General features: G+C 48.9%; 2 protein-coding genes across 3 annotated transcripts in view; one reads left to right on the top strand and one right to left on the bottom strand.

Annotated features, from left to right (window-relative positions):
- Positions 1-2,546: 2,546 nt before the first annotated feature.
- CCDC51 (coiled-coil domain containing 51) lies at positions 2,547-10,774 on the bottom strand. Of its 2 annotated transcripts, XM_008574083.1 has the most exons (4): positions 10,472-10,774; positions 5,360-5,558; positions 4,069-4,233; positions 2,547-3,540 (listed from the first exon to the last, which is right to left on the bottom strand). In XM_008574083.1, the coding sequence occupies exons 3-4, from the start codon at positions 4,216-4,218 to the stop codon at positions 2,785-2,787; spliced, it is 906 nt and encodes a 301-aa protein (XP_008572305.1). In that variant the 5' UTR covers positions 4,219-4,233; positions 5,360-5,558; positions 10,472-10,774; the 3' UTR covers positions 2,547-2,784. The 2 variants fall into 2 exon arrangements, with proteins under 2 accessions (XP_008572305.1, XP_008572304.1); XM_008574082.1 differs by lacking the exon at positions 10,472-10,774 and having other exon boundaries at positions 5,360-5,676.
- A 4,668-nt stretch (positions 10,775-15,442) lies between these two features.
- The window catches only part of LOC103591608 (ATR-interacting protein), a 17,448-nt gene continuing 9,796 nt past the window's right edge, over positions 15,443-23,094 (top strand). The window contains exons 1-4 of the mRNA XM_008574085.1: positions 15,443-15,712; positions 17,684-17,814; positions 18,680-18,850; positions 20,883-21,001. Of these exons, the coding sequence (XP_008572307.1) occupies positions 15,466-15,712; positions 17,684-17,814; positions 18,680-18,850; positions 20,883-21,001 (668 nt within the window). The 5' untranslated portion in view covers positions 15,443-15,465. The remainder of the gene's footprint in view (positions 15,713-17,683; positions 17,815-18,679; positions 18,851-20,882; positions 21,002-23,094) is intronic.

A 23,094-nucleotide genomic window follows, 5' to 3' on the forward strand; every position in this document is an offset into this window, starting at 1 on the left:
AAGGCGGCCCCGCCCCGTCCCCACCCGGCCTCACCTGTGCCCGCGTTGGAACCGGAACTGGGCGCTCTCCTGGGATGGGAGAGGCCGGGCCGGGGGGTCGCGCTCCGCACCCCCAGGTGCTGCGGGTACAGCGCACCCACCTCTTCCCGCCCCGCCAGAGCGGGGTCGGACTCGAGACCCTCACCTGCCTGGCCGGTTCGGGAGCCACTTCCCCACCTCCTCGCCTTGTTCAGCGCTAGGAGTTCCCTCTTTCCCTTCCAGTACCCAGCTCCAGTGGTCGTCCTCCCCCAACTTTCTCAACCTGAATTCCCAGGAGCCTAGTTTCTCCCCTTCGCACCCGGCCCTGCCCACCGCCCCTTTTCCCAGGTCTCCTCAACAGCCAACCCCTCCTTCCGGCCCCACCTCTGGCTGTTTGGGAAGAGCACGGCCTTGGACCTGGGTTTGCGCCATCACTAAGCCATGTAACCTGACACTCCCCCCCTCCCCAAGCCTATTTGCTCACCGGCAAGTGGGGGTGATACCACCCCTAACCGGGCTGTTAAAGCAAGGCATACCGGCTGCAGAGGTGCACAAGCAAGAGCTCATTTCCTTCCTTTCTTCCCAGGCCTGTACCTGGACCCGCCCCAAGCTGAGAAGAGGGCAAGTCTGGACTCTCTCACTGGCAAACACCTGGGCTTTCTGCAGGAAGAAAAGCTGGGCAGAAGGGTTCTCTCCTGAGGCCCGTTTGTGCCCTGTGCAGGGACCTTCACACCCTTGCCTGGTCACCACAAATTCAGGAGCCAGGACTTGGCCCATCCTATTAGGACTTTTGGAGAACTTTGGCTGAAGGCCATTGGCACAGCCTCTTGGAAGGCAAATACGTTTCACACATACATCACCTGGAAGCCTCCAGGGCCTTCACAGGCTAGGGAAACCTCAACCAGGAAATTCAGGTTATCCACACTGGCTACTGCCTTAAGAGCTAACAACCACAGACACCTTCCCACCTCACGTCCCTTATCAAGGGTCTCCCTTCACTCTGTCATCTACCAGACTCTGTGCCTTTCAAATTCTCCCTCCCCAAGTCCTCAGGTCACCTCTTTCCTCCACCCCTACTTCCAGCATCTGAATCCAGGTGCTCAGCACCTTGTCGGCACCAGCATGGCAGTCCCTCCCCAGTTTCCTCACCTCTGGCCTCTGACTTCGGAGACTGCCAACCTGGCACTCCAGATCCTTCAGCTTATGCTGCACAACTCCCACACACCTATCACCACCTCAGCCAGGACAGTCTGCCCCCAGTACCACACCCACCTTGGCTTTCCTGCCTCTGCAGCTAGTGGGGGCTCTTTCCATGTGCCTGGAATCCTCCCCTACCCAAATCCATCCACCAAAGTGCACACCCTTCAGGACGTACCTCACCCCAGAGGGGAACCTGGGACTTCCAAACCCCACAGCCCCTCTTATCTCTACAGATATGGTGCCTCCTGTCCCAATAGGAGTGTGAACACTCAAGTGCAGAAGTCATTCCATCCCATGCCTTCTGGGGAACCACTACTCGCCAAGGATGGAGTGACCAAATGATGGAAGGACTAGGTACTCAGAGGTTCAGAGAACCCATGGGGCCATTCAGGCCATGCTAGCTGTACAGGACTGAGCATGGGCTTCAAGAAGGGAGGGTGCCTCATAGAAAACACTTCTGGTTCCACAGTCCTCTGCTGAGAGTCAGCTCTGCACAGGTGAACAAGCCCCCACTCATGGACCCTGCATATAAGTTGCAGAGCACTCTGAAAGAAGGTGGGTTTTCCATTACGTGCCAGACCTCCAATACTCAAACTCAAATATACAGTGCCAGCCCACAGCTCCTATTTACATGGGAACACAGGCCACCCGTGGCCTTTAGCCCAGGAAGTCAAGGGTCACTGTTCCCCTTTGAAAAGGGAGAAGTTAGAGGTTCTCAGAGCAGTTGGTATGCCCCACTATACCTGCCACCTGTGGGAGGCCCCCCCATCACTGCCTCTCCATGCACACTGCTGGTGATCTAAACTCTGACGGTGCCTGTCAAGATCATCCCAAGGCTGTGTGTGGGAGCACACCAAGCCCCAGTGGCACACTGGTGCTGCCCAAAGCACTGTCTGTACCAGGGATCCATATTAGCCACCAATCCTTGTAATTATGTCCCCAGCATCATTTATTAACCATTCCCCCAATCTCTCTTTCCTGCTCTCCTCTGGTCACTTTTCCAGCATTAGAACCAGGAGGTTCTCCCCATCATGGCAGAGAAAGTGATCCAGAAGAGGGCAATTAACCAAAGTCACCAATGAGTGGGCAGCAGAACCTAGCCTGGAATCCCCAGGCCACCTGACACAGGAAGGTCAGGTAAGGGGAGGACAGGCCAGGAAATCCAAAATGAAAACCCAGGTCTCAGGAATGAATGCATCCAAAACAGTCCTGAACAGAGGACCAAGAGGAGATGAAAGGGGAACTAAAAGAGGCAATTACCCTGACTCCAGACCCAACCCTCGAGTCATGGATCTCAATTTCAATGGACAAAACTCAGTCTGACATACATCATTTTTAAATAATAAAATCTCTAAGACATTTTAATTGGACATTAGCACAAAGTTTTGATAACTAATGTAAATGAGCGCTGCTTACACAGAAAAGTATGCCTGCTGGTGAGCCACACAGATGGTGCTCAGACTCAGGTTGTGTATGCCCCCAAAGGCTCACTTCATTGCTGGGATTCTCTAACTAAATCCACATTCACAACTACCCCCTCAGACCCTCTGAAGGAGAGTCCAGGGGCTAGCTGGACCTGAACAGCATGTAGAGCACAGGCAGTGTGGCCACAAATGTCAAACAGGTGGCCAGCGTGCTAAAGATGGTGTTCCTGTTGACTTGGGCTTCTAGCCTCTGCTCCATATCTGACAGTGCCAAGATCATGCTCCCCTGCTCCAGCAAGGAGCTGGGCACAGCCTTGTCTCCTGGCTCCACTGGGCCTGTATGTGCTGCAGACTTTGCAAGTTGAACCACCCCGGCCACTTGGCTGAAAGTCTTTTCCAGGCCATCAAGCTGCTCTTGTAAACCCTCTAGACATGAATGGACCTGCTTGGAATGACTGAGCTGCTCTTCCAATGCAGCTGAAAGGACATCTGTGTTTCTGTCCTGGGTAGGGGAAGTATCTGCCCGTGACCCAGAGCCCTGCCCCAGCCCAGCATGCACCAGACCCCTCAGGTCCCCCATGAGGTCATGGAGGTCTCTCTGCTGGAGGGAGTAGCTAGACGCCTGTTCTCGGATGGCCTCTTGGAGACTCACAGGCCCCTTCTGTGCCTCCAGGAGCAAGGCCTTCAGCTCCTGTAACCGTACACGGTTCACATATGTAGAGCCAGCCACACCAATCAGGGCTCCCAGGACTGACCCAATGAGGGACCAGTTCTTGGTCCTCTCAGCCCTTGTGCGCTCCTTCTCATGACTTTCCCGCACAGCAGCAGAGAAGAGGGAAAATTTCTCTCGCTCAGCGTCCTCTGCACGCAGATAGGCCATGCGAAGCCTCTTCTCCTCCTGCAGAAGCAAAGCTGTGTTACACAGTAGCAAGGCATCCCTGCAGCTGTAGCCACCAGATGGCCCACTACTTTGCACCTGGCACAGACTACATGCTCCATAAACACATGCAGAATGAATGAAAGCCTCATAAATCTGGGCGGGTGGGGGGACCAAAGGAATTGGAAGTGGTTGAAGTGAGTTGTGTGATATTCCCACCTGAGTAGTCTTGGGTTTGACCAGACCTGCAGTGACATTACAGAATGTGTCTAAAGGAAGGGAAGTGTCTGGCGCTCCCTAGGCCAGTCCCTCCTTGCTACTCCCTCCTCAGCAACCTGGGTTCCAGACTATACAGCCCTGGACTACTGCCCCTAGTACTCCAAGAGGAAGTAGCTGGACAGGATCTGGAAGCCTGAGGTCCTGTACCTCCATAGGAGTTTCTGGTTCACCTCTTCACTAGGCTTCTGACCACCAGACCAGTCAAGGTTCCCACCCGGCAGGCTAGAGTGCCTGTCCAGGTGAGAAAGGGCTGCCTTCAGAAGTGCTTACCTGCAGCATCCTGTGCTCCAGAGTAGCCAGTTCCAGGTACTGGTTGTCCTCCCTGGAGACACGATCCAAGCGGTCCCTCACCTCCTTTAGCTTGGCCTGCTGAACTTCCAAGTCCTCCCGAGCCTCTCGGACAAGCCCACGAGCCACCATGAATACTTTCTCTGCCTGTGGAGAGAACAACAGAGGCCGTCTGCTCATTCTCTCCACACCCACACAGGCTCAGCTCCATTCCCAACAAGGCTGTGGCCAAGAAAAGGTCACTGGAGTGTCAGCTGCACAGAGTAGAAACAAAGTCCCTTAAACACCAATCCTGCTCACCCAGTGGAACTCAAAGTGTAGCCCTGGGCCACACCCATCAGGATCACCAGATTTATCCATTCAAGTAGAAATAACATGCCCCTGAGAAACCTGATAACAGCCAACAGTGCACATAATATGTGTCCACCAAACCCAGCCAATTCTTGCCTGATACAAACCACTGTAAAGAACCTATGTTCTTATGCTGTTTCCCAAGTGCTACCTCATTTATGCCTCATAACAATGCCACGAAAGGCACTGCCATGGTCTTGAGTTTATAGACCCGGGAACCCCAGTGCAGCCAAGCTCACAATCTCCAAGGGGAGAGATGGCACCATGTGCCTCAAAGCCCCCAGCTGAACTCCAGGTTCTTCCCACCTTGCTACCCTGCTCTGTGCCTAAGCAGGAGTCGGAACAGAGTTGGCAGAAAGCATTTCTGCTGCCTCAAAGGACTCGACAACCACAGGCAGCTCTTTCCACCTCACAGTATGCTGCTTCCCGGTGCCTTCTACTTTCAGAAGGGATACCGTGATCACACACAGAAACGCAGCAACCCTCCATCCCCAAACAGTCAATGAAGGAAGTGTTTACTGGCAGCTCTTTCCACCTCACAGTATGCTGCTTCCCGGTGCCTTCTACTTTCAGAAGGGATACCATGATCACACACAGAAACGCAGCAACCCTCCATCCCCAAACAGTCAATGAAGGAAGTGTTTACTGGACTAACAGAAGGGATGTTAATGGCCAGGGACCTACTGGTACACAGTGACTGTTTTCAGGGAAACTGGGGGGCAGAGGTACAAAGAGACTATCGCCCCAGTAGTATCAAACTCAGGTTTCCATGTGAGAAATGAGTCTAATCCCTCCACCAGAAAAGGCAAGTCTGGGTATGGCTCCCCAGCACCATGTGGCTGATAACTTGTTTGGTAGGAGTCACCAAGCCACATTTCCCAAGGCAGAAAGCAGGGCCAACCACCCCGGTTCCCCTCCTCACCTCAGTCACGTTTCCCTGGGCCTCTCGAACCTCATTGAGTCCAACAAACTCTTCATATCTGTCGCACCAAGCCTTGGCTGTGGAGGAGGCTCTTTGCTGAATGCTGTGCCCCAGGGCTCTTCCCAGTGCTGGGAGCCGGTGATACAGCCCAAGGGCCGCCGCCTCAGGTCTTTTCTCTCCAGGCTGGCTGGGGCCTGGGCTGCAGAGAGTCCTTGTCATAAAGAGGTCCCTTCCAAGGAGGCCTCTCCGCACCAGTACGTGGGACACACCCACAGTGTGCTGCATGGCAAACACAGGACTGCACCCTGTCATCGGGAGATCTGTGAGGGGGACGCCAGACAGATCAGCTCGCAGCTGAGAAAGGCTGGACATAAGTCAGGTCTGAAGGCCTGGGGACAGTTCTGAACAGACTAGCCTCCACTTAAATCATTTAAACTGAGCACCACTCTGTTGGGCCTAGAGACTGCAGCCCCCCGAAGCAAGAGGGTGGTCGGGCTTTCCCCTAGGTGTTCTTGGACAACAGAACACATTTGGGGAAGAAATTACATAGGATATCATGCCTCCGACTTCCCTCCTTGACGCCACACAAACCAGAGCCTCCCACTCCACCCACCTCCCGGCATCCCTCAGGTCTCTCTGTTGTGACTTGGATGAGAATCCTGTTGCCCAGTTTAGTGATAATGTCAAAGAAAGTTCTCAACCTGAGTTGTGTCCATGCTGACAATGCCCCACAAATATTCAAGACACCAAGGGAAGTTACGGAACTGAGGGGAATTCATAGAAGATTAAGATCCAGAATCATTTCTCTAAAAGACTCTCAAAACCAACTTCCCAGACTCCCTGAGGGCTGCCTCAGCTCTGGGGAAGCAGAGTTTCAATTATATGCAAGGACATAAGGACACAGGTCATTCACGTCCCAAGGCAAAGAACTCTAAGCTCTCCCCTGAGAGGATAATTCCAAGGAGGAAAAAACTGCTTTCTCCACAAATGACAACTTTTCTTAGGTTCACACCAACCCTTCTCCTCCTGCCCTCCAACCAAACTTTACAAGCTACCAACTCCCGGTCTCACATTTCTCACCTTCCATAAGCTTTCTCCCCTCTCCAACCTTAGTCACTGATCAACAGGTTAGGCTTCTTTAATCTTTCCCTTTTCAACCCTGCTTTGATGTTTGGGCCCTAGCAACACTTACTTCTCATTACCTGAACAGCAGAGGGAGTCTCCCATTATGCAGAGTCAGGCCTTGCCTGAGCCCAAGAGCAGCAGCGACTTTCTTTAAGGACCCCAAAGAGTGGGCCAGGTGACCCATGTTCCTGGGAAAACCTGGTCCTGCAGCTCCCTCCTCTGGCCAGACCACACCTTAAAGACCCCAAGCACTGATCCTGGCTGTCAAAGCGACACCTGGTGGCCAACCAACCAGGCCAGAAAGAAAAATGCACAGGGAGCTGGGGACAGGAAGACTGATGGGAGGAGCTCCCAGTTACAAAATAAGACGAGGGCTTCCTGATACAAGGTGAAGTGGAAGAGACATGCCCATGGCATCCAAGCCTTCTCCCCATCATGCTGCACTGGGAACAGTCCTTGGAGAAGCCCAGGCCCCCTTGAAAATAAAGCTGGTTGCTCAAAGTGGGCCCAAGCCAAGAGCCATAGAAGGGGATATCTCTGTGACACTGGTTCCAAGCTGGTGCTCCATCTGAGCCCCTGGGCCCCATTCATAAGGCCTGGGCAAGCCTCCAGGCCTCAGCACCAGCACCCACAGCACACAGGCTGTGATCTCACAACAGCCCTGCAGGTGTACTCTTCAACAATGCAACAAAGCACACAGCCCTGCAGCCCCGCCAAGCACAGCACCTTCTCAGTGATGCTCGGCAGAAAGGTGTCTGTCCCCCTTGGCTGTCACCACTTCCTCACCCCCCTCCTCTCTTGGTCTCACTCCATGACTGAGGCTGCTCTTCTGGAGGCCCCTCAAAACTTCCGCCTTGCTATATCCAGCAGGTGCTTCTCAGATTTCTTCCCCAACACCCTCTCTTCCTGAAAGCACTGACCCCTCTTGGCTTCATCCAACCTTCTCAGCCTCCTTTTCCTGCCCCTACTCTACTAGCCACACCCACACTTGGATCCAGGAAGGTCACCCATCCCTGGCAGAAATGACAACTACAGCCCCCTATGCAATCTTGGCTTCTTGCTTTGCCTCCCACTGCCTGTTCTCCACATGACAGCCAGAAGCTCTGTGAAAACATGAGTCAGATTATATCCCTCTGTTTAAAACCCCAACAGTTCCCACCTCACCCAGCATGAACACCAGTCCTGGCAGTGGCCAAGAAGCCTACCTCTCAGCCCTCATCTTATTCCTTCTATCTCTGTACCCGCTCCAGCAACCCTGACACACTAAGCATGATCCCGCCACACAGTCTGCGCCCTGCCACTTCCTCAGACTAGACCACTCACTCACTCTTCCTCCATAAGTCTACTCCCCTCACCCTGACATCTATGCCTTCACTGAAATGTCACCTCTCAGCAAGGCCTTCCTTGACCACTCCCTCCCAGGCCACCTGCTTTGTTTTTTTCCATCAGACACATATTTCTTTGCTTATGTGTTGGCTAGCCCCTCACTAGAACATAAACTTGTTGACAGCAGGGACTTTGCCGTATGAGGGAATGTGTCAATAACTCCAAGTTGTTTCTCCACTCCAGTCCCTCCTCTCACAGACTCTTCACCCCACCCCACCACCCAGCCTGTCGCTCAGCCCACCTAGATGTCTCACAGCCCTCTCAACCAGCAAGGAGAAGAATGCTCCTGGCAGAGGAAAAAGGCAAAAAGCGCTTGAGGTTGTCCAAAACCTGAAAGGCAGCCAGTGCAGCTGGCAAGTAGAAGCAGAGAAGAGTGGACGGAGGAGAGCCTGGACAAGTGGACAGAGGCCAAATTAAATAGGGTCCTGAGGGCCAAGGTCAGGATCTTGCCCCTCCAAATCCATTCTCTCACTCCATCTAGATGACTGTCTTCCACCAACTGCCCTTTCCTCAAACCTCCATCACCTGTACCTCATCCTCACTTGCAGCTAATGGCTTGCTTCATTCTTCACCAAGAAAATAATTTAAAAATTGGAAGAGGGCCGAGCCCGTGGCACACTCGGGAGGGTGCGGCACTGGGAGCGCAGCAGTGCTCCCGCCGCGGGTTCGGATCCTATATAGGGATGACCGGTGCGCTCACAGCGCTCACTAGCTGAGCGTGGTGCGACCAGTCTCAAAAATGACAAAAAAAAAAAAAAATTGGAAGAGAACTTCTACAAACTCCCACCATACCTTCCCAACTGCCAGAATCTGCCCCACTTCCACTTTCTCTTTTGATCCTTGGGATGACAAATCCATGATCCTAGGAAAGATCAACCTGTGCCCCAAGTCCTGTGTACTCTCCCCTCCTCAGGCACTGCTCAATAATGATCTGACACCCCCTCCAGTAACTACCCCATTTCTCTGCTCCGCTTGTAAAACCAATTCCCTTGACAGATTATCTGAACTCACTGTCTCCAGTTCCTCTTCTCCCATTCTCTCTTAAACCCTCTCTGATCTGGTCTTCACTCCTACCATGTCACTGGAACTGCTCTTACCCAGGTCACGTCCACACTGCTAAATACAATGATCAGTTCTCAGTTCTCATCTCACTCACCCTGTCAGCAGCCTGTGCCTCATGATAGCTCCCTCCTCCTTCAAATGCCATTTTTACTTGGTTTCCAGATACCATTCATCTCCCTAACCTCTGGACATTGTGATGACGCCGAGCTCGATGTTCAGACTCCTCTCTCATCAGAGCGTGTGATTTTAAAAACCATCTATGAAAATGTTCTAAAATTGATTGTGGTGATGGTTGTGCAACTCTGTGAATATACTAAAAACTACTGAATTATACACATTAAATGAATGAATTGTATGGTATGTAAATTATATTTCAGTAAAGCTGTTATTTAAAAGAAAAAAAAAAAACTATACTGACTTCTCCAGCCTATATCTCTCCTCAAGGTTCCAGGCTCATTTATTGAACTGCCCAACCCATATCTCTGCTTGAAAATCTAATGCGGATCTCATCTTCCCCTCCCAAACCTTTTTTTCCCATGGTCCTCTTCATCTTGGTTGACAGCAACCCCAAGTACAAATACTCAAGCCCAAAACCTTGCATCATCCCTGACTATTCACTTTCTCTCCTACCTCACGTCCAACCTATCAGCAAATGCCACTAGTTTTCTAAATCCAGGATCCCTCCTCTTCTTACATCTGCCAGTGCTACCAGGTGGTCCCAATGACCAACATCTCTTGCATGGATTATCCCAAGAGCCTCCTGACAGATGTCTCCCTGCCTCTACTCCAGCCCCTACAGTCTACAGTCAACAGAGTAGCCAGCGGTCTTTTCAAAACACAGGTGAGACCATGTCTCACTCTGCTCAAACCCTACCATAACTCCCTATTACTCTCAAGGTAAATGCCAAAGTCTTTTCCATGGCCTACAGGGCATGGCTCTCGTTCCTCCCTTTCCTCACTCCACTCCAGTCACATAGGCCCACCTCAGGGCCTCCGCACCAGCTGTCTGCTGTCTGCACTGCTTGCTCCCTCACCTCCTTCAAGCCCTGCTCAAATGTCAGCTCCTGGGGAAGTCTTTCCTAACCACCCTATCAGAAATCGCCATCCCACCCCCACCCTTGCATTCCTTACCCACTTTCCCTTCTTTATTTTTCTTCGCACATATATCATGTAACCTGCAACATGAATTTCACTTACTTTCTTTGCTTACAGTCTGTCTCACCCACTACAATGTCAGCTCTGCCAGGGCAGGCAGTTTTGTTCACTGCTGTATCTCCAGTATCTACAATACTATCTACATACAGTACATACTCAACAAAATGTACTGCGTGAATAAACAGAATTCGCAACGGGTGCACGCCTGACTACACTGTAAAACCCAAACTTCTTCCATTGGCTTCCAAAGCTCTTGGACATGGTGATCTAGCCCCCGCCCACTTGTGCCACCTCCCCTCCTATCTCCTTCCAGTCACGCTGTGCTTTCCTCGGTTCCAGGTACGTGTAGTGCTTCCAGGACTTTGCGCGTGCGGTTCCCTCTACCTGCAGTGCTGTTCCCGTGCACGGTCACAGGCCTGGCGCCTCTCGGTTAAGGAACTCTTGCGTGGTTCCGGATCCTCCCCAGCAGGACAACTCTACCCTCTCGTACTTCGCGTGCCTACAGCAACCGAGCTGCAACCCCCAGACAGCTTCTGCCGCTCAGTTGACCTCTGACCCGTTAGTACCCGCCCCTGGAGGGCCGCATCCGGTAACGGAAGCAACTTCCTGACTAAGAGCCAATCAGCAGGCCCATGTCACGGTACAGGAGTGGGGGTGGGACCGTGAGCTCCATTTCTGGTGGTAGGGTTTGGGGAAGGGGCGGTAGGCGCCATGTCCGGCCGTGAAGGTAAGTGTACTGGGTTTGCGGGGACGGCAGGGCGGAGACCGGACGGCGGGGACGGGCTGAACGTGCACGTGTCGCCCACAGGTGGCAAGAAGAAGCCCCTGAAACAGCCCAAGAAGCAGGCCAAGGAGATGGACGAGGTGAGGGCGGGAGCGGAGGCGCGGGCGGGCGCGAAGGGACCGGGGACCGGCCTGGAGTGAATCCGCTCTGCCCCTCCTTAGGAAGACAAGGCTTTCAAGCAAAAACAAAAAGAGGAGCAGAAGAAACTAGAGGAACTGAAAGCGAAGGCCGCGGGGAAAGGCCCCCTGGGTAAGTGAGGGCCGAATGGCGCTCGAGCCGTACAAACGCTCGGAGCGCCAGTTGGGATGAGGGCCCGGGCGAGTCTCTTGCCTGCCTCGTTGGTGAACTGCGAGGTCTCGGTTCCTGTCGTCCGCTACGGCGGCCGGCCGTAGCTGCTCCTGGATTTGCAGCAGCTGGAAGGGGCGGGAGCCAGAACCGGGTCTGGAATTTATTTACCTGAGACGCAGATTCACTTCTGAGTGCGCCTAAAGGATGAAGTCTAGACTCCTCGGCGTGCCATTGCTCCATATACTTTTTTAACCTAACCCCCTACCATTTTGCTTCTTCTTTTCCTTTATGTGAGAGGAATCGATTACGTTTTAAAAGATTTTTTAGGCCCAGCACTTTATGTGCTACTTAAACGCTGTTTTACATTCATCAAACTAGTGATTATTTCCTCCACAGTTATCTCTGTCCTATTTGAGCACTGTGAGCCACACTAGAGACGAGGAAGGTAGGAGTGTCATCCAGGGCTTCCCAATTCCCCTATCCCAGGGAGTTTGGTCCATCATTGTTTACCCACACGGTCCTGAGGTTCTAGCTATTGAGATTGCTTTTCGGAATGATGTGAAGTACCTTGCACCTTTTCTTAATCTGTGATTGTGTATACAGAGAAAGTCAATCCTTAGTGAAACTCTATACTACTTGTTTTTCATTGATTATCATCTAATTTTTTTAGGGTTTATTTTGTCACAGCTCCTTTGAATCTTCATTTCTGTATAAGGCATACATAATAATGCAACTTTTTCTTACATTACCTACTGGGTGCCAAATATATTATCGTTTGTAAGTTGGGTAAAATAAAGGTATTGAGTACACCATAACACCAGGGTCAAGGGTTCAGATCCCTTTGGCCAGCTGTCCAAAAAATAAAAGAATGTGGACTTGGAAGTCACCCTACCTTGGTTGAAATCCAGGTTCATCACATACCAGCTTTATAAACTTGAATACCACCACCTACAACTAAGATTTCTTTAACTGTAAAATGAGTTGATATGGCATGAAGATTGAATGAGCTAATCTGTGAAGTACACAATAGTATAGATCCAGACCAGTGCACAGCCATTGCTTGTGCCCCTTCCTCAACCTCATTCTACCTTTGCCCAGAATAGACAACATCGGTAAAGCCACTGTGCATGTTTGTATCAAAGTGAATGCCCAGTACAAGAGCCAAGCCTTACTAGGATCCACATCAGACCCATAGTGCTTCTACTGTAAGAACTGCATTTTCCCCTGACTTTTTTTTTTTCTTTTGCAGCCACAGGTGGAATTAAGAAATCTGGCAAAAAGTAAGCTGTTCCTTGTGCCTGAGGTGATGGTGACCCTTGATTCCATTCTTATTTGAACATCTAGATTCCCTGCCATAACATCTTTTGCCACCTATAGCTAGAATGAAGTGTTGTCGTGGAGCCTGTTGTACATTTAAGAATAAACTTTTGTAAAAAAGAAAGAAAGCAGTCATACGGTGGCTCATTGTCTCTTTAGTTGTTTTCACTCAGCCATTCCTACCTTAGCTGTGAATTTAAAGTAAACAGCCCAGAATCCTGCCAAAGTCTGCTCTTTGGTCTTTGTTCTACCCTGAATTCTGTATCACCTGGAATTAAACCAACTCATTTGAAAAGCTGTCATTCTTGTGTGGTGGTATACCTGACGGGATACCTTACATGAGGGTAGTGAAAGAATTTGTAGTTTGGAAAAGAAAACCCATCTTTCTCTGTGGCATCCAATATGCCATATGTTTTAATGGAGTTATTCATCTGTTTGTGTGCACACACTGGGGCATATAACAGCGAACAGATCCTATTGTCAAGAAACTTTTCTATTGTGGCAGGGAGGCAGGACAAATACATACAATATGCCCTATGAAAGGGAGATTCCTGAAAGTCTCTAAGAACCAGGCTCCCTCAGAAGCCCTCAGGACTGCATTTCCACAAGGGCTTTCCAGAAAAGGCTTTGCTCGGTTCCCATGTCTTATATCCCACATTCAGTCCATCAGCAAAATGGGCTGGCCAGTTAACTGAGTTGGTTAGAGCACGGTGTTATGACACCAAGGTCAAGGGTTCAGATCCCTGTGATAGCCAGCCAGCAAAACAAAAACTCCATCAGCAAAATAAAATGTGATCTCATGTTCCCTCCAATACCATCTTCCCATTCTAACCCTATAATCCTTTACCTGGATTATTGCAATCACCTCCAAATTTATCTTCCTGCCCCTGGCCTTGCTCCCCTGCAGTCTAATCTTCACTCAGGACCCAGGGTGATCTTGTTAAATCGCAAGTCATACTTTATCTCTCTCTGGCTCCGAATTCTTAAGTGGCTTCTTAGAGCAAAAGCCAAAGTCATTACAATGACCAGTGAGGCTCTAAGAGATCTAGACTATTCATAACCCTGGTCCAACTTCAGCCACGGTGCCCTACATTCCAGGTAAGCTGCTTCACTGTTTTCACCAACTTTTGATTCTCTCTGTCACACTATTCTAGATACTGCATACTCCCTTCCTTCCTTTAGAGAAACAAAACTCAAGTATCACGATAGTGAGCGCTTCCCTGATCATTTAAAAGGGCATTCTCAATGTCTCTTGCCCTGTTCTTTTTCTCCTGACTTGATTATCTACCACCCCTCACTACACTAAATTCCAGGAGGATAGAGACCATCCATCGATTTCCCCTTCAGGCCCTTGATACAACTATGAGAATAATGCTAATAATGCTAAACTTTTCTCTGAGGATGTGCTTTCAAAAAGGGCTCTGGAACCATTCTGAGACTTTGCACAGTCGAAACTGGAAAAGGTTTTGATAGATTGGGACCTGTTTTATGACTGTAATGTACTAGATGTTAACAGCCTGCTTCAGTCCTCTCCAGCAAGTTACTGCTCCTTTATTTGATGGAAGCTAATCCTTCCTGACAAATGAAGAACAATCCTGCCTACCTTCAGAACCAGAGACCTGAAGCAATTAAGACTCAAGTGTTCAGGCTGCTTGGTTAGCTAGCTCAGTTGGTTAGATCTCCATGTTATTAATACCAGCGTCAAGGGTTCAGATCCTCCTACCAGCCAGCTGCCAAAAAAAAAGACTTAAGCATTCAACATTTGGGCAGCTATCTGAGGGAGCCTATCAGTTGCTTCAAAAAATTCTATTAAGTCCTTAGACATTCTAGGCCCTGACGGCAATCTCCCTTTTACATAATCTTCCTTACATTTACTCTCCCAAGTTTGGCCCTGAACATGCAACGTTGAGAAGTCTTGCTCCTCTTACTCTCCAATGCTAATCCCCTATTATCCTGTCAGGCACTCAAGCCCAGTTCAAATCCCTGGCCCTCTGTGAAGGATTACCTTCTCTCTCTGCCATAGATAACTCCTACCTGGCACTTGTGTGGTCGGTCTACCATTTGGTGTTGCATTCTTATCTGAGTAGTCATCTCTGCCAGCTTCCTACCCCTTTATCTTACTAACTGCCACTCAACTTGTAGGACAGCCCAGATGCCACTTCCAGGGGGCCTTCCTTGAAGATCCCGAGCCTCACTCATCTCTAAACAACCAGCCTCACTTGTGCGACAAAAAGACTCCAACACTCTCAGAGGAAAGAATGAATCAATGTTAATAGCCCGAGCAGTTCCCATCCCCTCCCACAGGGCCCAGGAGGTACACCGTTCTCAGAACCACCCTTTCTCCTTGGACCTTTCCTCCTTCCCAGACCTACACATGCACACATTTGACATTTACTATTCTGGAAGATGTCTGCTCACAACAGCTCTATTCATAATGCTCGCTCAACCCCATTCTTCCGGCCTCCTCCCCAAGAGATCCACGGGGCATTTGAGAGGTGAGTCTGGCGGGAGGAGGACAGCGAGGCCACAGAGACCAGACCCCTGAATGCTGCCTGCCTCTCAGACGCACACATGTGAATATCAGAGCGAACTGCTCCCACAGGGCTCTGTATTCCAAGGAGTGCCAGGGAGGGGATGCAAAGACACCCGCGCGGTGGGGCTGGTGAGCCTCGGACCCGCATCCCTGGTAACTCCGATCGCATCGCACCGAGTACCCGCCGCAGACCTACCGAGTCCCGGCGGCGGGCAGCAGAGCGCCGGGCGGGGCGGGGCCGAGACAGACAGGGACTCGGCAGAGAGTGGCGGCGCGCTGAAATGTGTGTCATTCCTCCGCGCCCGGCGGCTGGCAGCTGATTGGCCCCATGAGCTCGGGGGCGGGGCACCAGCGGCTGAGGCGGGCGGCTGCGCGCGGGCGGTTGGTCAGACTCTCCCGCCTCGCGACCGGCGGGTCACCCTCCGCGTCCTCGGATCTCTGGGGCCCGCGGGAGGCATGGCTGGGACCTCGGCGCCGGGCAGCAGAAGGCGGAGCGGGCCTCCAGCACCTCTCCCTGGCCCATCGCTCGGCACTGGACACCCCCCGAGCAAGCGAGCCCGGGGCTTCCCCGCGGCCGCTGACCCTGACCCCGAAGACCCGTTTAGTGCTCACGGGGACTTCACCGCAGACGACCTGGAGGAACTCGACACCCTCGCGTCACAGGCCCTGAGCCAGTGCCAGGCCGCGGCTCGGGACGTGTCCAGTGAGTGCTCCTCGGGGCCTCTTCCCCGGAGGGTGGTGCAGACGGCTGCGGCTTTAGAACCCCACGGCGACCGCTGCCCGGGTGTCTTGCACCGATACTGCCCCTTCATCTTTTCAAAAATTAGAACATCCTGACTTAATCATTGGTTGAGTTCCAAAAGGTTTTTTTATTTGAGAGAGAAATGTATTAGGGATATCAAACAGCCAATATAGAAAGCTAGGTTAACATTTTACTTTATTTTCTAAAGTTTAGGCCAATCGGTTCTAGGTTCTAAGCAGAGATCCTTGGAACACAGCTACCACCACCGTCAGAACCATCACAACCATCTCCACGCATGGAGACCCATTCTTGTGACAAGTTTAGGAGGCTTTGGATCTTATGAAGTACACTGTTTTCCTTGGGCAGCATGAGCAAAGGAAAGGCCTGGCAGAGACATGAGATGAAAGAGATTTATTCTTTTATACAACCAGTAGATTGTGCTAGGTGCCCAAATGTTAGGAACTATAGTAGACCTAGCAATGAACAAAATACATAAAGTCCTAACTTCGTGGAGCTTACATTTTAGTTGGGGAATGAGTGAAGTCTTGGGCAGCTCCCATAAAGAGAAAAGTTTTGAGGGCACCTTGCATCTGTACTTGGATGTCACAGGCACCTTAAACTCAGCACAATCATTTCCTGGAAACCCAGTCCTCCTCCAGTATCTCCTGCACGGTGCTGAGCAAAGCAGATATTCAGAAAACACTCGTGATGACCAAATGTTCCACATGGTAGAGACTAGCACCACTCTCCCTCCAATGGCACAAGGCAACTCTTCCCCTTTCCTTGACTCTACATCTAATTCCTTTCCAAATCCTGTCAACTTTACATTCTTAATCCATTTCTGGAATCCATCCTATTCACATCATTTCTACAAAATCCCAGACATATGCTACAATGATTCCTCCCATGGGCAATAGTCTGCTAAATTGGCTCCGCATTTCCAGTCTTGACTCCCTACAAGTCAGACTTCACACAATAGCTAGACAGAGTGGTCTCTTCAAAACTCATATTGGCTGAGTCTTACACAGATACCCAAGAACATCCCTACTGAAAGCCCTTTAATGACTTTCCATTGCCAAAACCAAAATCCTTAACATGGCCTGAATGGCCCAGCATGGTCTAGCCCTTTCCCATTCTCTCTATGGGTGAGTGACACACTAACTTTATTTCATTCTTTGAATTCTCTCTGCCTTCTTACAATACAGGAACTTTACACATTGCTCTTTCTTGTACATTGAGTGTTGTTTCCATCTATTCATCTCTGCTCATCTGGTTAATTCCTGCTTGTCCTTCAGCTCTCAGCTCAATCAAGGCTTCCACAGGGAAGCATTCCAATCATTCCACTTAGGTCAGATTCCCCTGTTATAGGCTTTTCTGTATTTGTTCTCCTTTGCAGCTCTTATCACAGTTGTAATTTTACCTTTTTTCACGTAATTATTTGTTGAATGTCCTGTAAGCTCTGTGGGTGGAGGACTATCCATTTTGCTCACATTGTATCTTTAGAGACTAACATCATGCCTGACATATATCATAGGTGCTCAATAAATATTGTTGAATAGTAAATCACTGAGTTCTGGCCAGTGAGATCCTCACCATACCTTTCAACCTTTAGATGAGACTCTTGAAATTGGGTGGGGAGAGAGTGATAGGATCTGTTATTTCATAAGGATCATTTATGAGCTTGAATCATGTTCTTAGGTTGGAAAATATCTAGATCTAGATCTTTCTCTACTTTTCGTTCTTTTATTTTTTCCTTTTGGCAGCTGGCCAGTACAGGGATCCAAACCCTTGACCTATCAACACCATGCTCTAACCAACTGATCTAACCAGCCAGCCCTACTTTGCTTTCAAAAGTGATTTTATTCAGCATTTTCTGTCAAAAGTAGGAGAATATTGGGTCCTGAAATGTATATTGGAAATGTTTTTTAACAGGTGATCATAAGGTCTCCAGATTAGATGGGATGTCAAAAAATCCTGCAGGGAAAAGCAGAGAAAGTGTTCTGGTTAAAGATAATTTCGAATTAGAGGTACTTCAGGAACAATACAAAGAACTTAAAGAAAAGGTAAGTGATTTAACTTGTGGTTTTTATAGCTAATTCATTCACTTATTCGTGTGTTAGAAAGCATTGTACGGGCCGAGCCCATGGCGCACTCGGGAGAGTGCGGCTCTGGGAGCGCAGCAGCGCTCCCACCGTGGGTTCGGATCCTATATAGGGATGACTGATGCGCTCACAGCGCTCACTGGCTGAGCGCGGTGCGGCCAGTCTCAAAAAGGACAAAAAAAAAAAAAAAAAGCATTGTACAACAAAATATATAAAATTTTTAAAACAACAGTCTAGATTCATCCCCATAAGTGGGAGAAGGCTGGAGAAAGAAAGCCAGAAATTTAAGGCTGAAAGAAACTTAATAGTGAGATTTCTAATAGCCAAGGCAAGAAAGGAAACACTATACACCAGATCCAAAAAGAGATACAAACTATTATAGCACCGAGATGAATTTGTAGTATATAACTTTATATGAAGAAAATAACATCATAATGGTTGTCATTTCCATTAGCAGTTTTGCAAGAAAGCAGAAATCTTTTATATGACCATCTGTAGGCCCCTAAGAATGCCAGGAATATAATGTGGAATTCTACTTCTGTCAAGTGTGTGACCCAGACTGTTAAATGCCTATGAGAGCCTAAAGAATCTGCATGTGTGAGTGACAAGTGTATCCTTAAACTATCTTTCTGAAAATCAGCTGTCCCATGAACAGGCCTAGCAGACCCTGATGATGTCTGGTTGGTATGGATACATTTTGAGCACTCATTGGTCCATAGGACATATTTCTCTTGTGCTTTCTTTGTCCCCCCAGCTACACGTTAAAACAAAGTATGTATGTAATTTTTCCTTACAAACTTTTCACAAGATTAATTTGGATTTACAGCTAAAGACAATGGAAGAAAAAGTCCTCGTTAAGAATGGAGAAATTAAAGTTTTGCGGGACTCACTGCATCGGACAGAATCCATTCTAGAGGAACAGAGAAGATCACATTTCCTTCTTGAGCAAGAGAAAACCCAAGCACTCAGTGACAAAGAAAAGGAATTCTCCAAAAAGGTGACCCAGAGCATTTGTATTGCGTATATGGACACCAGCTTTGCCTGCTTGCTGAGTTCCTTTAGAAGCAATGACCAATGTTGCTTGTGTATCTTCCAGGGAGATTTCAACAGTTGTTTGTCTTAAATGCTTTCTACTATCAGCTAATTGCCATGCACTTTTCTTCCTGGGTCTGTGTGTGGTTTGGAAAAGGACAGATGAAACTCTGCTTTGCTGTGGTAGTTGGTCTTGACAGGAATAAATCATTATCTTAGAATGTTTAGAAACAAACTTAAATTAGGTCTCTTGGTAGATCAGAAAGTCAGTTGACCTAGCTTAGGCAAAAAGGAAATGTATTGGCTTCCATAACCAAGTCTGGCAAAAACAGGGGTGTGTTTGGGCCTCAAATGACTTAAACCTTGCCAGGGCACATTTTTATTCTCTATGCTATAGACAGCAACATCGTTATGGTAGAGGATGTGTTCTCCAGAAGCTCTTGGGCTCATATTTCATAACTCCAGAGCAGAATTAAAATTTAGGCTCCATCATCTCGAGTTTTAAAATTCTGAGGAAGGCTCTGATTGGTCTAACTTGAGTCAGGTGCTTGTCCCTGGACCAGTCGCTAGAACCATAAAGATGACAGTTCCCATTTTGAATCACATGGTCAGATGTAGGGAAATGATTGTTTCTCAGGGACAGAGAGTTACTGTTCTGGGAAGAAAAATAGTAGTGGTCCATGTATTAGTCCGTTTTGTGTTGCTATAACAGAATACCTGAGACTGGGTAGTTTATAAAGAACAGGGGTTTATTTGGCTTACGATTCTGGGACAGCTGCATCTGGCATGGGCCTCAGGCTGCTTCTACTCATAGCGGAAAGTGTCAGGCAGCTGGTGGGTATAAGTGGATCACATGGCAAGAGGAAGCAACAGAGAGAAAGAAAGAAGGTGCCAGGGTCTTTTAAGCAATTAGCTCTTGCGGGAACTAGTAGAGCAAGAACTCATTCATTAATCCCCTCTCCCCCAGGAGAACATTACTCCATTCATGAGGGATCCACCCCCATGACCCAATCAGTCTCCAACACTGCCAGATTGGGGGTCAAATTTCCACATGAGTTTTGGAGGAGACAACACATCCAAACTCCATCAGTCCAGTACATACCACTACTTTCCTTCAGCACTTCAATCTCAAGGACATGGGGTCTAATTCTGCCATTACTTCATTCAGCAAGCTTAGCAAACTCTAAATAAGCACTTACCTGTGCCCAGCACTAACAACAGGAGTTTACTTTCCATATGTGAAGAGCAAGGAATTTGCAGTCAGAGTTTGAATCCAGGCTTCATTACCTACAAGTGGTGACTTCAAAGTAATGGCTTAAGCTCTGTGACTCATTTGCCTTATCTGTTCCAGAAAATATTCAGAAAGGTTGTTGGTAGACTCAATCATTCCTGCACTTACTGTCTGGTGCTATGCCTTGGGGGAGTGTGCTTGGGGAATGATGGCAGTTACCGTTGCTGTAGGCCCTGGGGGACAGAGCAGCAGGTCTCCCTGTACTGCACAGGGTTTTGGTAAAATTATTCCAAATACTGTGCACAGACTTTCAAAAAGACCTGGAATTGTGCACCACTGCATTCATTAAAAGGTTAACATGTTACTGCTAAGATATGGTACTTTGCTGAGCTTTGTATTTGGTATTTTATATTGATCATTCTATGTAATCTCTGCGCCTCTCTCCCACCCCCCACAACTATGCTAAAGACAGATATTTAATGTTATAAATAAGCTAAGGTTCAGAGAGACTAAGTAAATGGTAGGGATGGTCTATGAACCCTCACAAACTACCTTCACAATAGTTCGAGTCAAGTATCTTTCTAGAGTACCATACCGTCTTTGAGAAAGAAAGCTAACATTTGATACTTTAGGACATTTATACCACAGCAGAGTTTCATACATATTTTGCATTGTTTTTCCTTTACTTGCTTAGGATTTTGAAGCCAAGAGACATTTTTCGTGTAGGTGGTAGGGCCACTATAAGTATGTTTCTTTTACCTTCCAGCTCCAATCATTGCAGTCTCAACTCCAGTTTAAAGATGCAGAGATGAACGAGTTAAGGACAAAACTTCACAGCAGTGAACGAGCAAATAAACTGGCTACTCCCTCTGTTTCCCATGCCAGGTAATGATAGTGCTGGAGGGATCGTTCAGTTTTTGGTTTTTTTTTTTTCCTTTTTGTCTTTTTTACTGACCGGTAACGGGATCGCAACCCGGTACGGGGACCGGCAATGGGATCACTTTTGGTTTTTTTTTTTTTCCTTTTTGTCTTTTTTACTGACCGGTAACGGGATCGCAACCCGGTACGGGGACCGGCAACGGGATCACAACCCTTGGTGCTGCGCCCGCACCGCGCTCAGCCAGTGAGCGGGAACCGGTCTCCACATGGGATCCGAACCCTTGGCGGGAGCACCGCCACACTCCCAAGCAGCGGACTCTCCGGTGCGCCACTCTCCGGTGCGCCACCGGGCCGGCCCAGGATCGTTCAGTTTTGCATAACAAAGTCTACATAACAATGTCAGGCTAATTCTAAATGAAGGCAGTTTAAACTCTGCCACCTGGGAAGAGATTCTCATTCCTGAAGGATTCAAAAGTGGTTTGAGGGGCCGGCCCGGTGGCGCACTGCTACAGTGCGCCGCTTGGGAAGCGCAGCAGCGCTCCCGCCGAGGGTTCGGATCCCACATACAGACCGGCCGCTCACTGGCTGAGCGAGGTGCGGGAGCAACACCGAGGGTTGCGATCCCGTTGCCGGTCCCGGTCCAGTACGGGCGTGACACTGAGGGTTGCGATCCGTTGCCGGTCACGAAAAAAGACAAAAAGGAAAAAAAAAAAAGTGGTTTGAATGAGGCTTGAATGGTTTGAGACATCACAGCATGAAGGTCCACATTCTAGAAGTGCTTCCTCTGTATGGGACTTTATAAATACAATTCCTCAGGACTAAAGAAAGCTGGAAAGATGATCTCCAAATTTTGGGGGTGGGCTGGTCTTCATTTTTATTTTTTACTGACCGGTAACGGGATCGCAACCCTCAGTGTTGCGCCCGCACCGCGCTCAGCCAGTGAGCGGGAACTGATATCCACATGGGATCCGAACCCTCAGCGGGAGCGCCACCACGCTCCCAAGCGGCGCACTCTCCGGTGCGCCACCGGGCCAGCCCTTCATTTTTATGTAGTTTATTTAACATAACTGATTTTGCCCCAAGAATAAGTGTATTTCAGTCCAAGCTACTTAGAATATTTTTAATATTTGTTGTCCTGGGACTTCTGTCCAATACCCCTTTTTTGCTGCCAAATGTGCTCAACTTATTAATCATCTTTGTGCTGCCTCTGCCTGCCAGAGAAGTCTGGCACTATCAGTATCACCCTTGAAATTTGAACAGTGTCAGCCAGGGCATCTCTTTCTGGTATTAAACATTCTGCTGCCTTTGCTCATAATGAGCAGGGTATGAAACTGAACTCACCTTGCCTTGCATAGTCCATGGAAGATGGGAGAGCTGAGGGAGTTCATCCTCACCTCTTCACACATCAGTAACGGAAAAGCCTCAGCACTGTGTGATCAGATCAGCGGGTTAAGACTGCTTCTCTAACATAAAGGCATTGACTCTAAGGAACATGCTCAGTTTTCAACAAACCTTCTAATATACTCTCTTTCTGTTGAAAGTCTTTGGATTCATTTCCTGACTATTAAAGAATAAGTTGTTCCATATTGAAAAGATGTTTTGGTGGAATTGGAAATAGTAAAGTAATTATGGCCAATTAGGGGAGTGATTAGAAGAATATGGTAGTAAATGAAAGACTTTTTCAATAATTTGGATCAAATGCCTTGAATTTTGTACTGCTATCCTAATGAAGAATGACAGATATGGGCCGGCCCATGGCTCACTTCGGAGAGTGTAGTGCTGATAACAGCAAGGCCATAGGTTCGGATCCCTATATAGGGATTGCCGGTTAGCTCACTTGGGAGAGCGTGGTGCTGACAACACCAAGTCAAGGGTTAAGATCCCTGTACCAGTCATCTTTAAAAAAAAAAAAAGGGCCAGCCTGTGGCTCACTCGGGAGAGTGCGGTGCTGATAACACCAAGGCCCCGGGTTCGGATCCCATATAGGGATGGCCGGTTAGCTCACTGGGTGAGCGTGGTGCTGACAACACCAAGTCAAGGGTTAAGATCCCCTTACCGGTCTTCTTTTTTTTTTTTTTTTGTCTTTTTGTCTTTTTTCA

The sequence above is a fragment of the Galeopterus variegatus genome, unplaced genomic scaffold (assembly GCF_000696425.1).
Source record: "Galeopterus variegatus unplaced genomic scaffold, G_variegatus-3.0.2 Scaffold996, whole genome shotgun sequence".
Taxonomy (NCBI): Eukaryota; Metazoa; Chordata; class Mammalia; order Dermoptera; family Cynocephalidae; genus Galeopterus; species Galeopterus variegatus.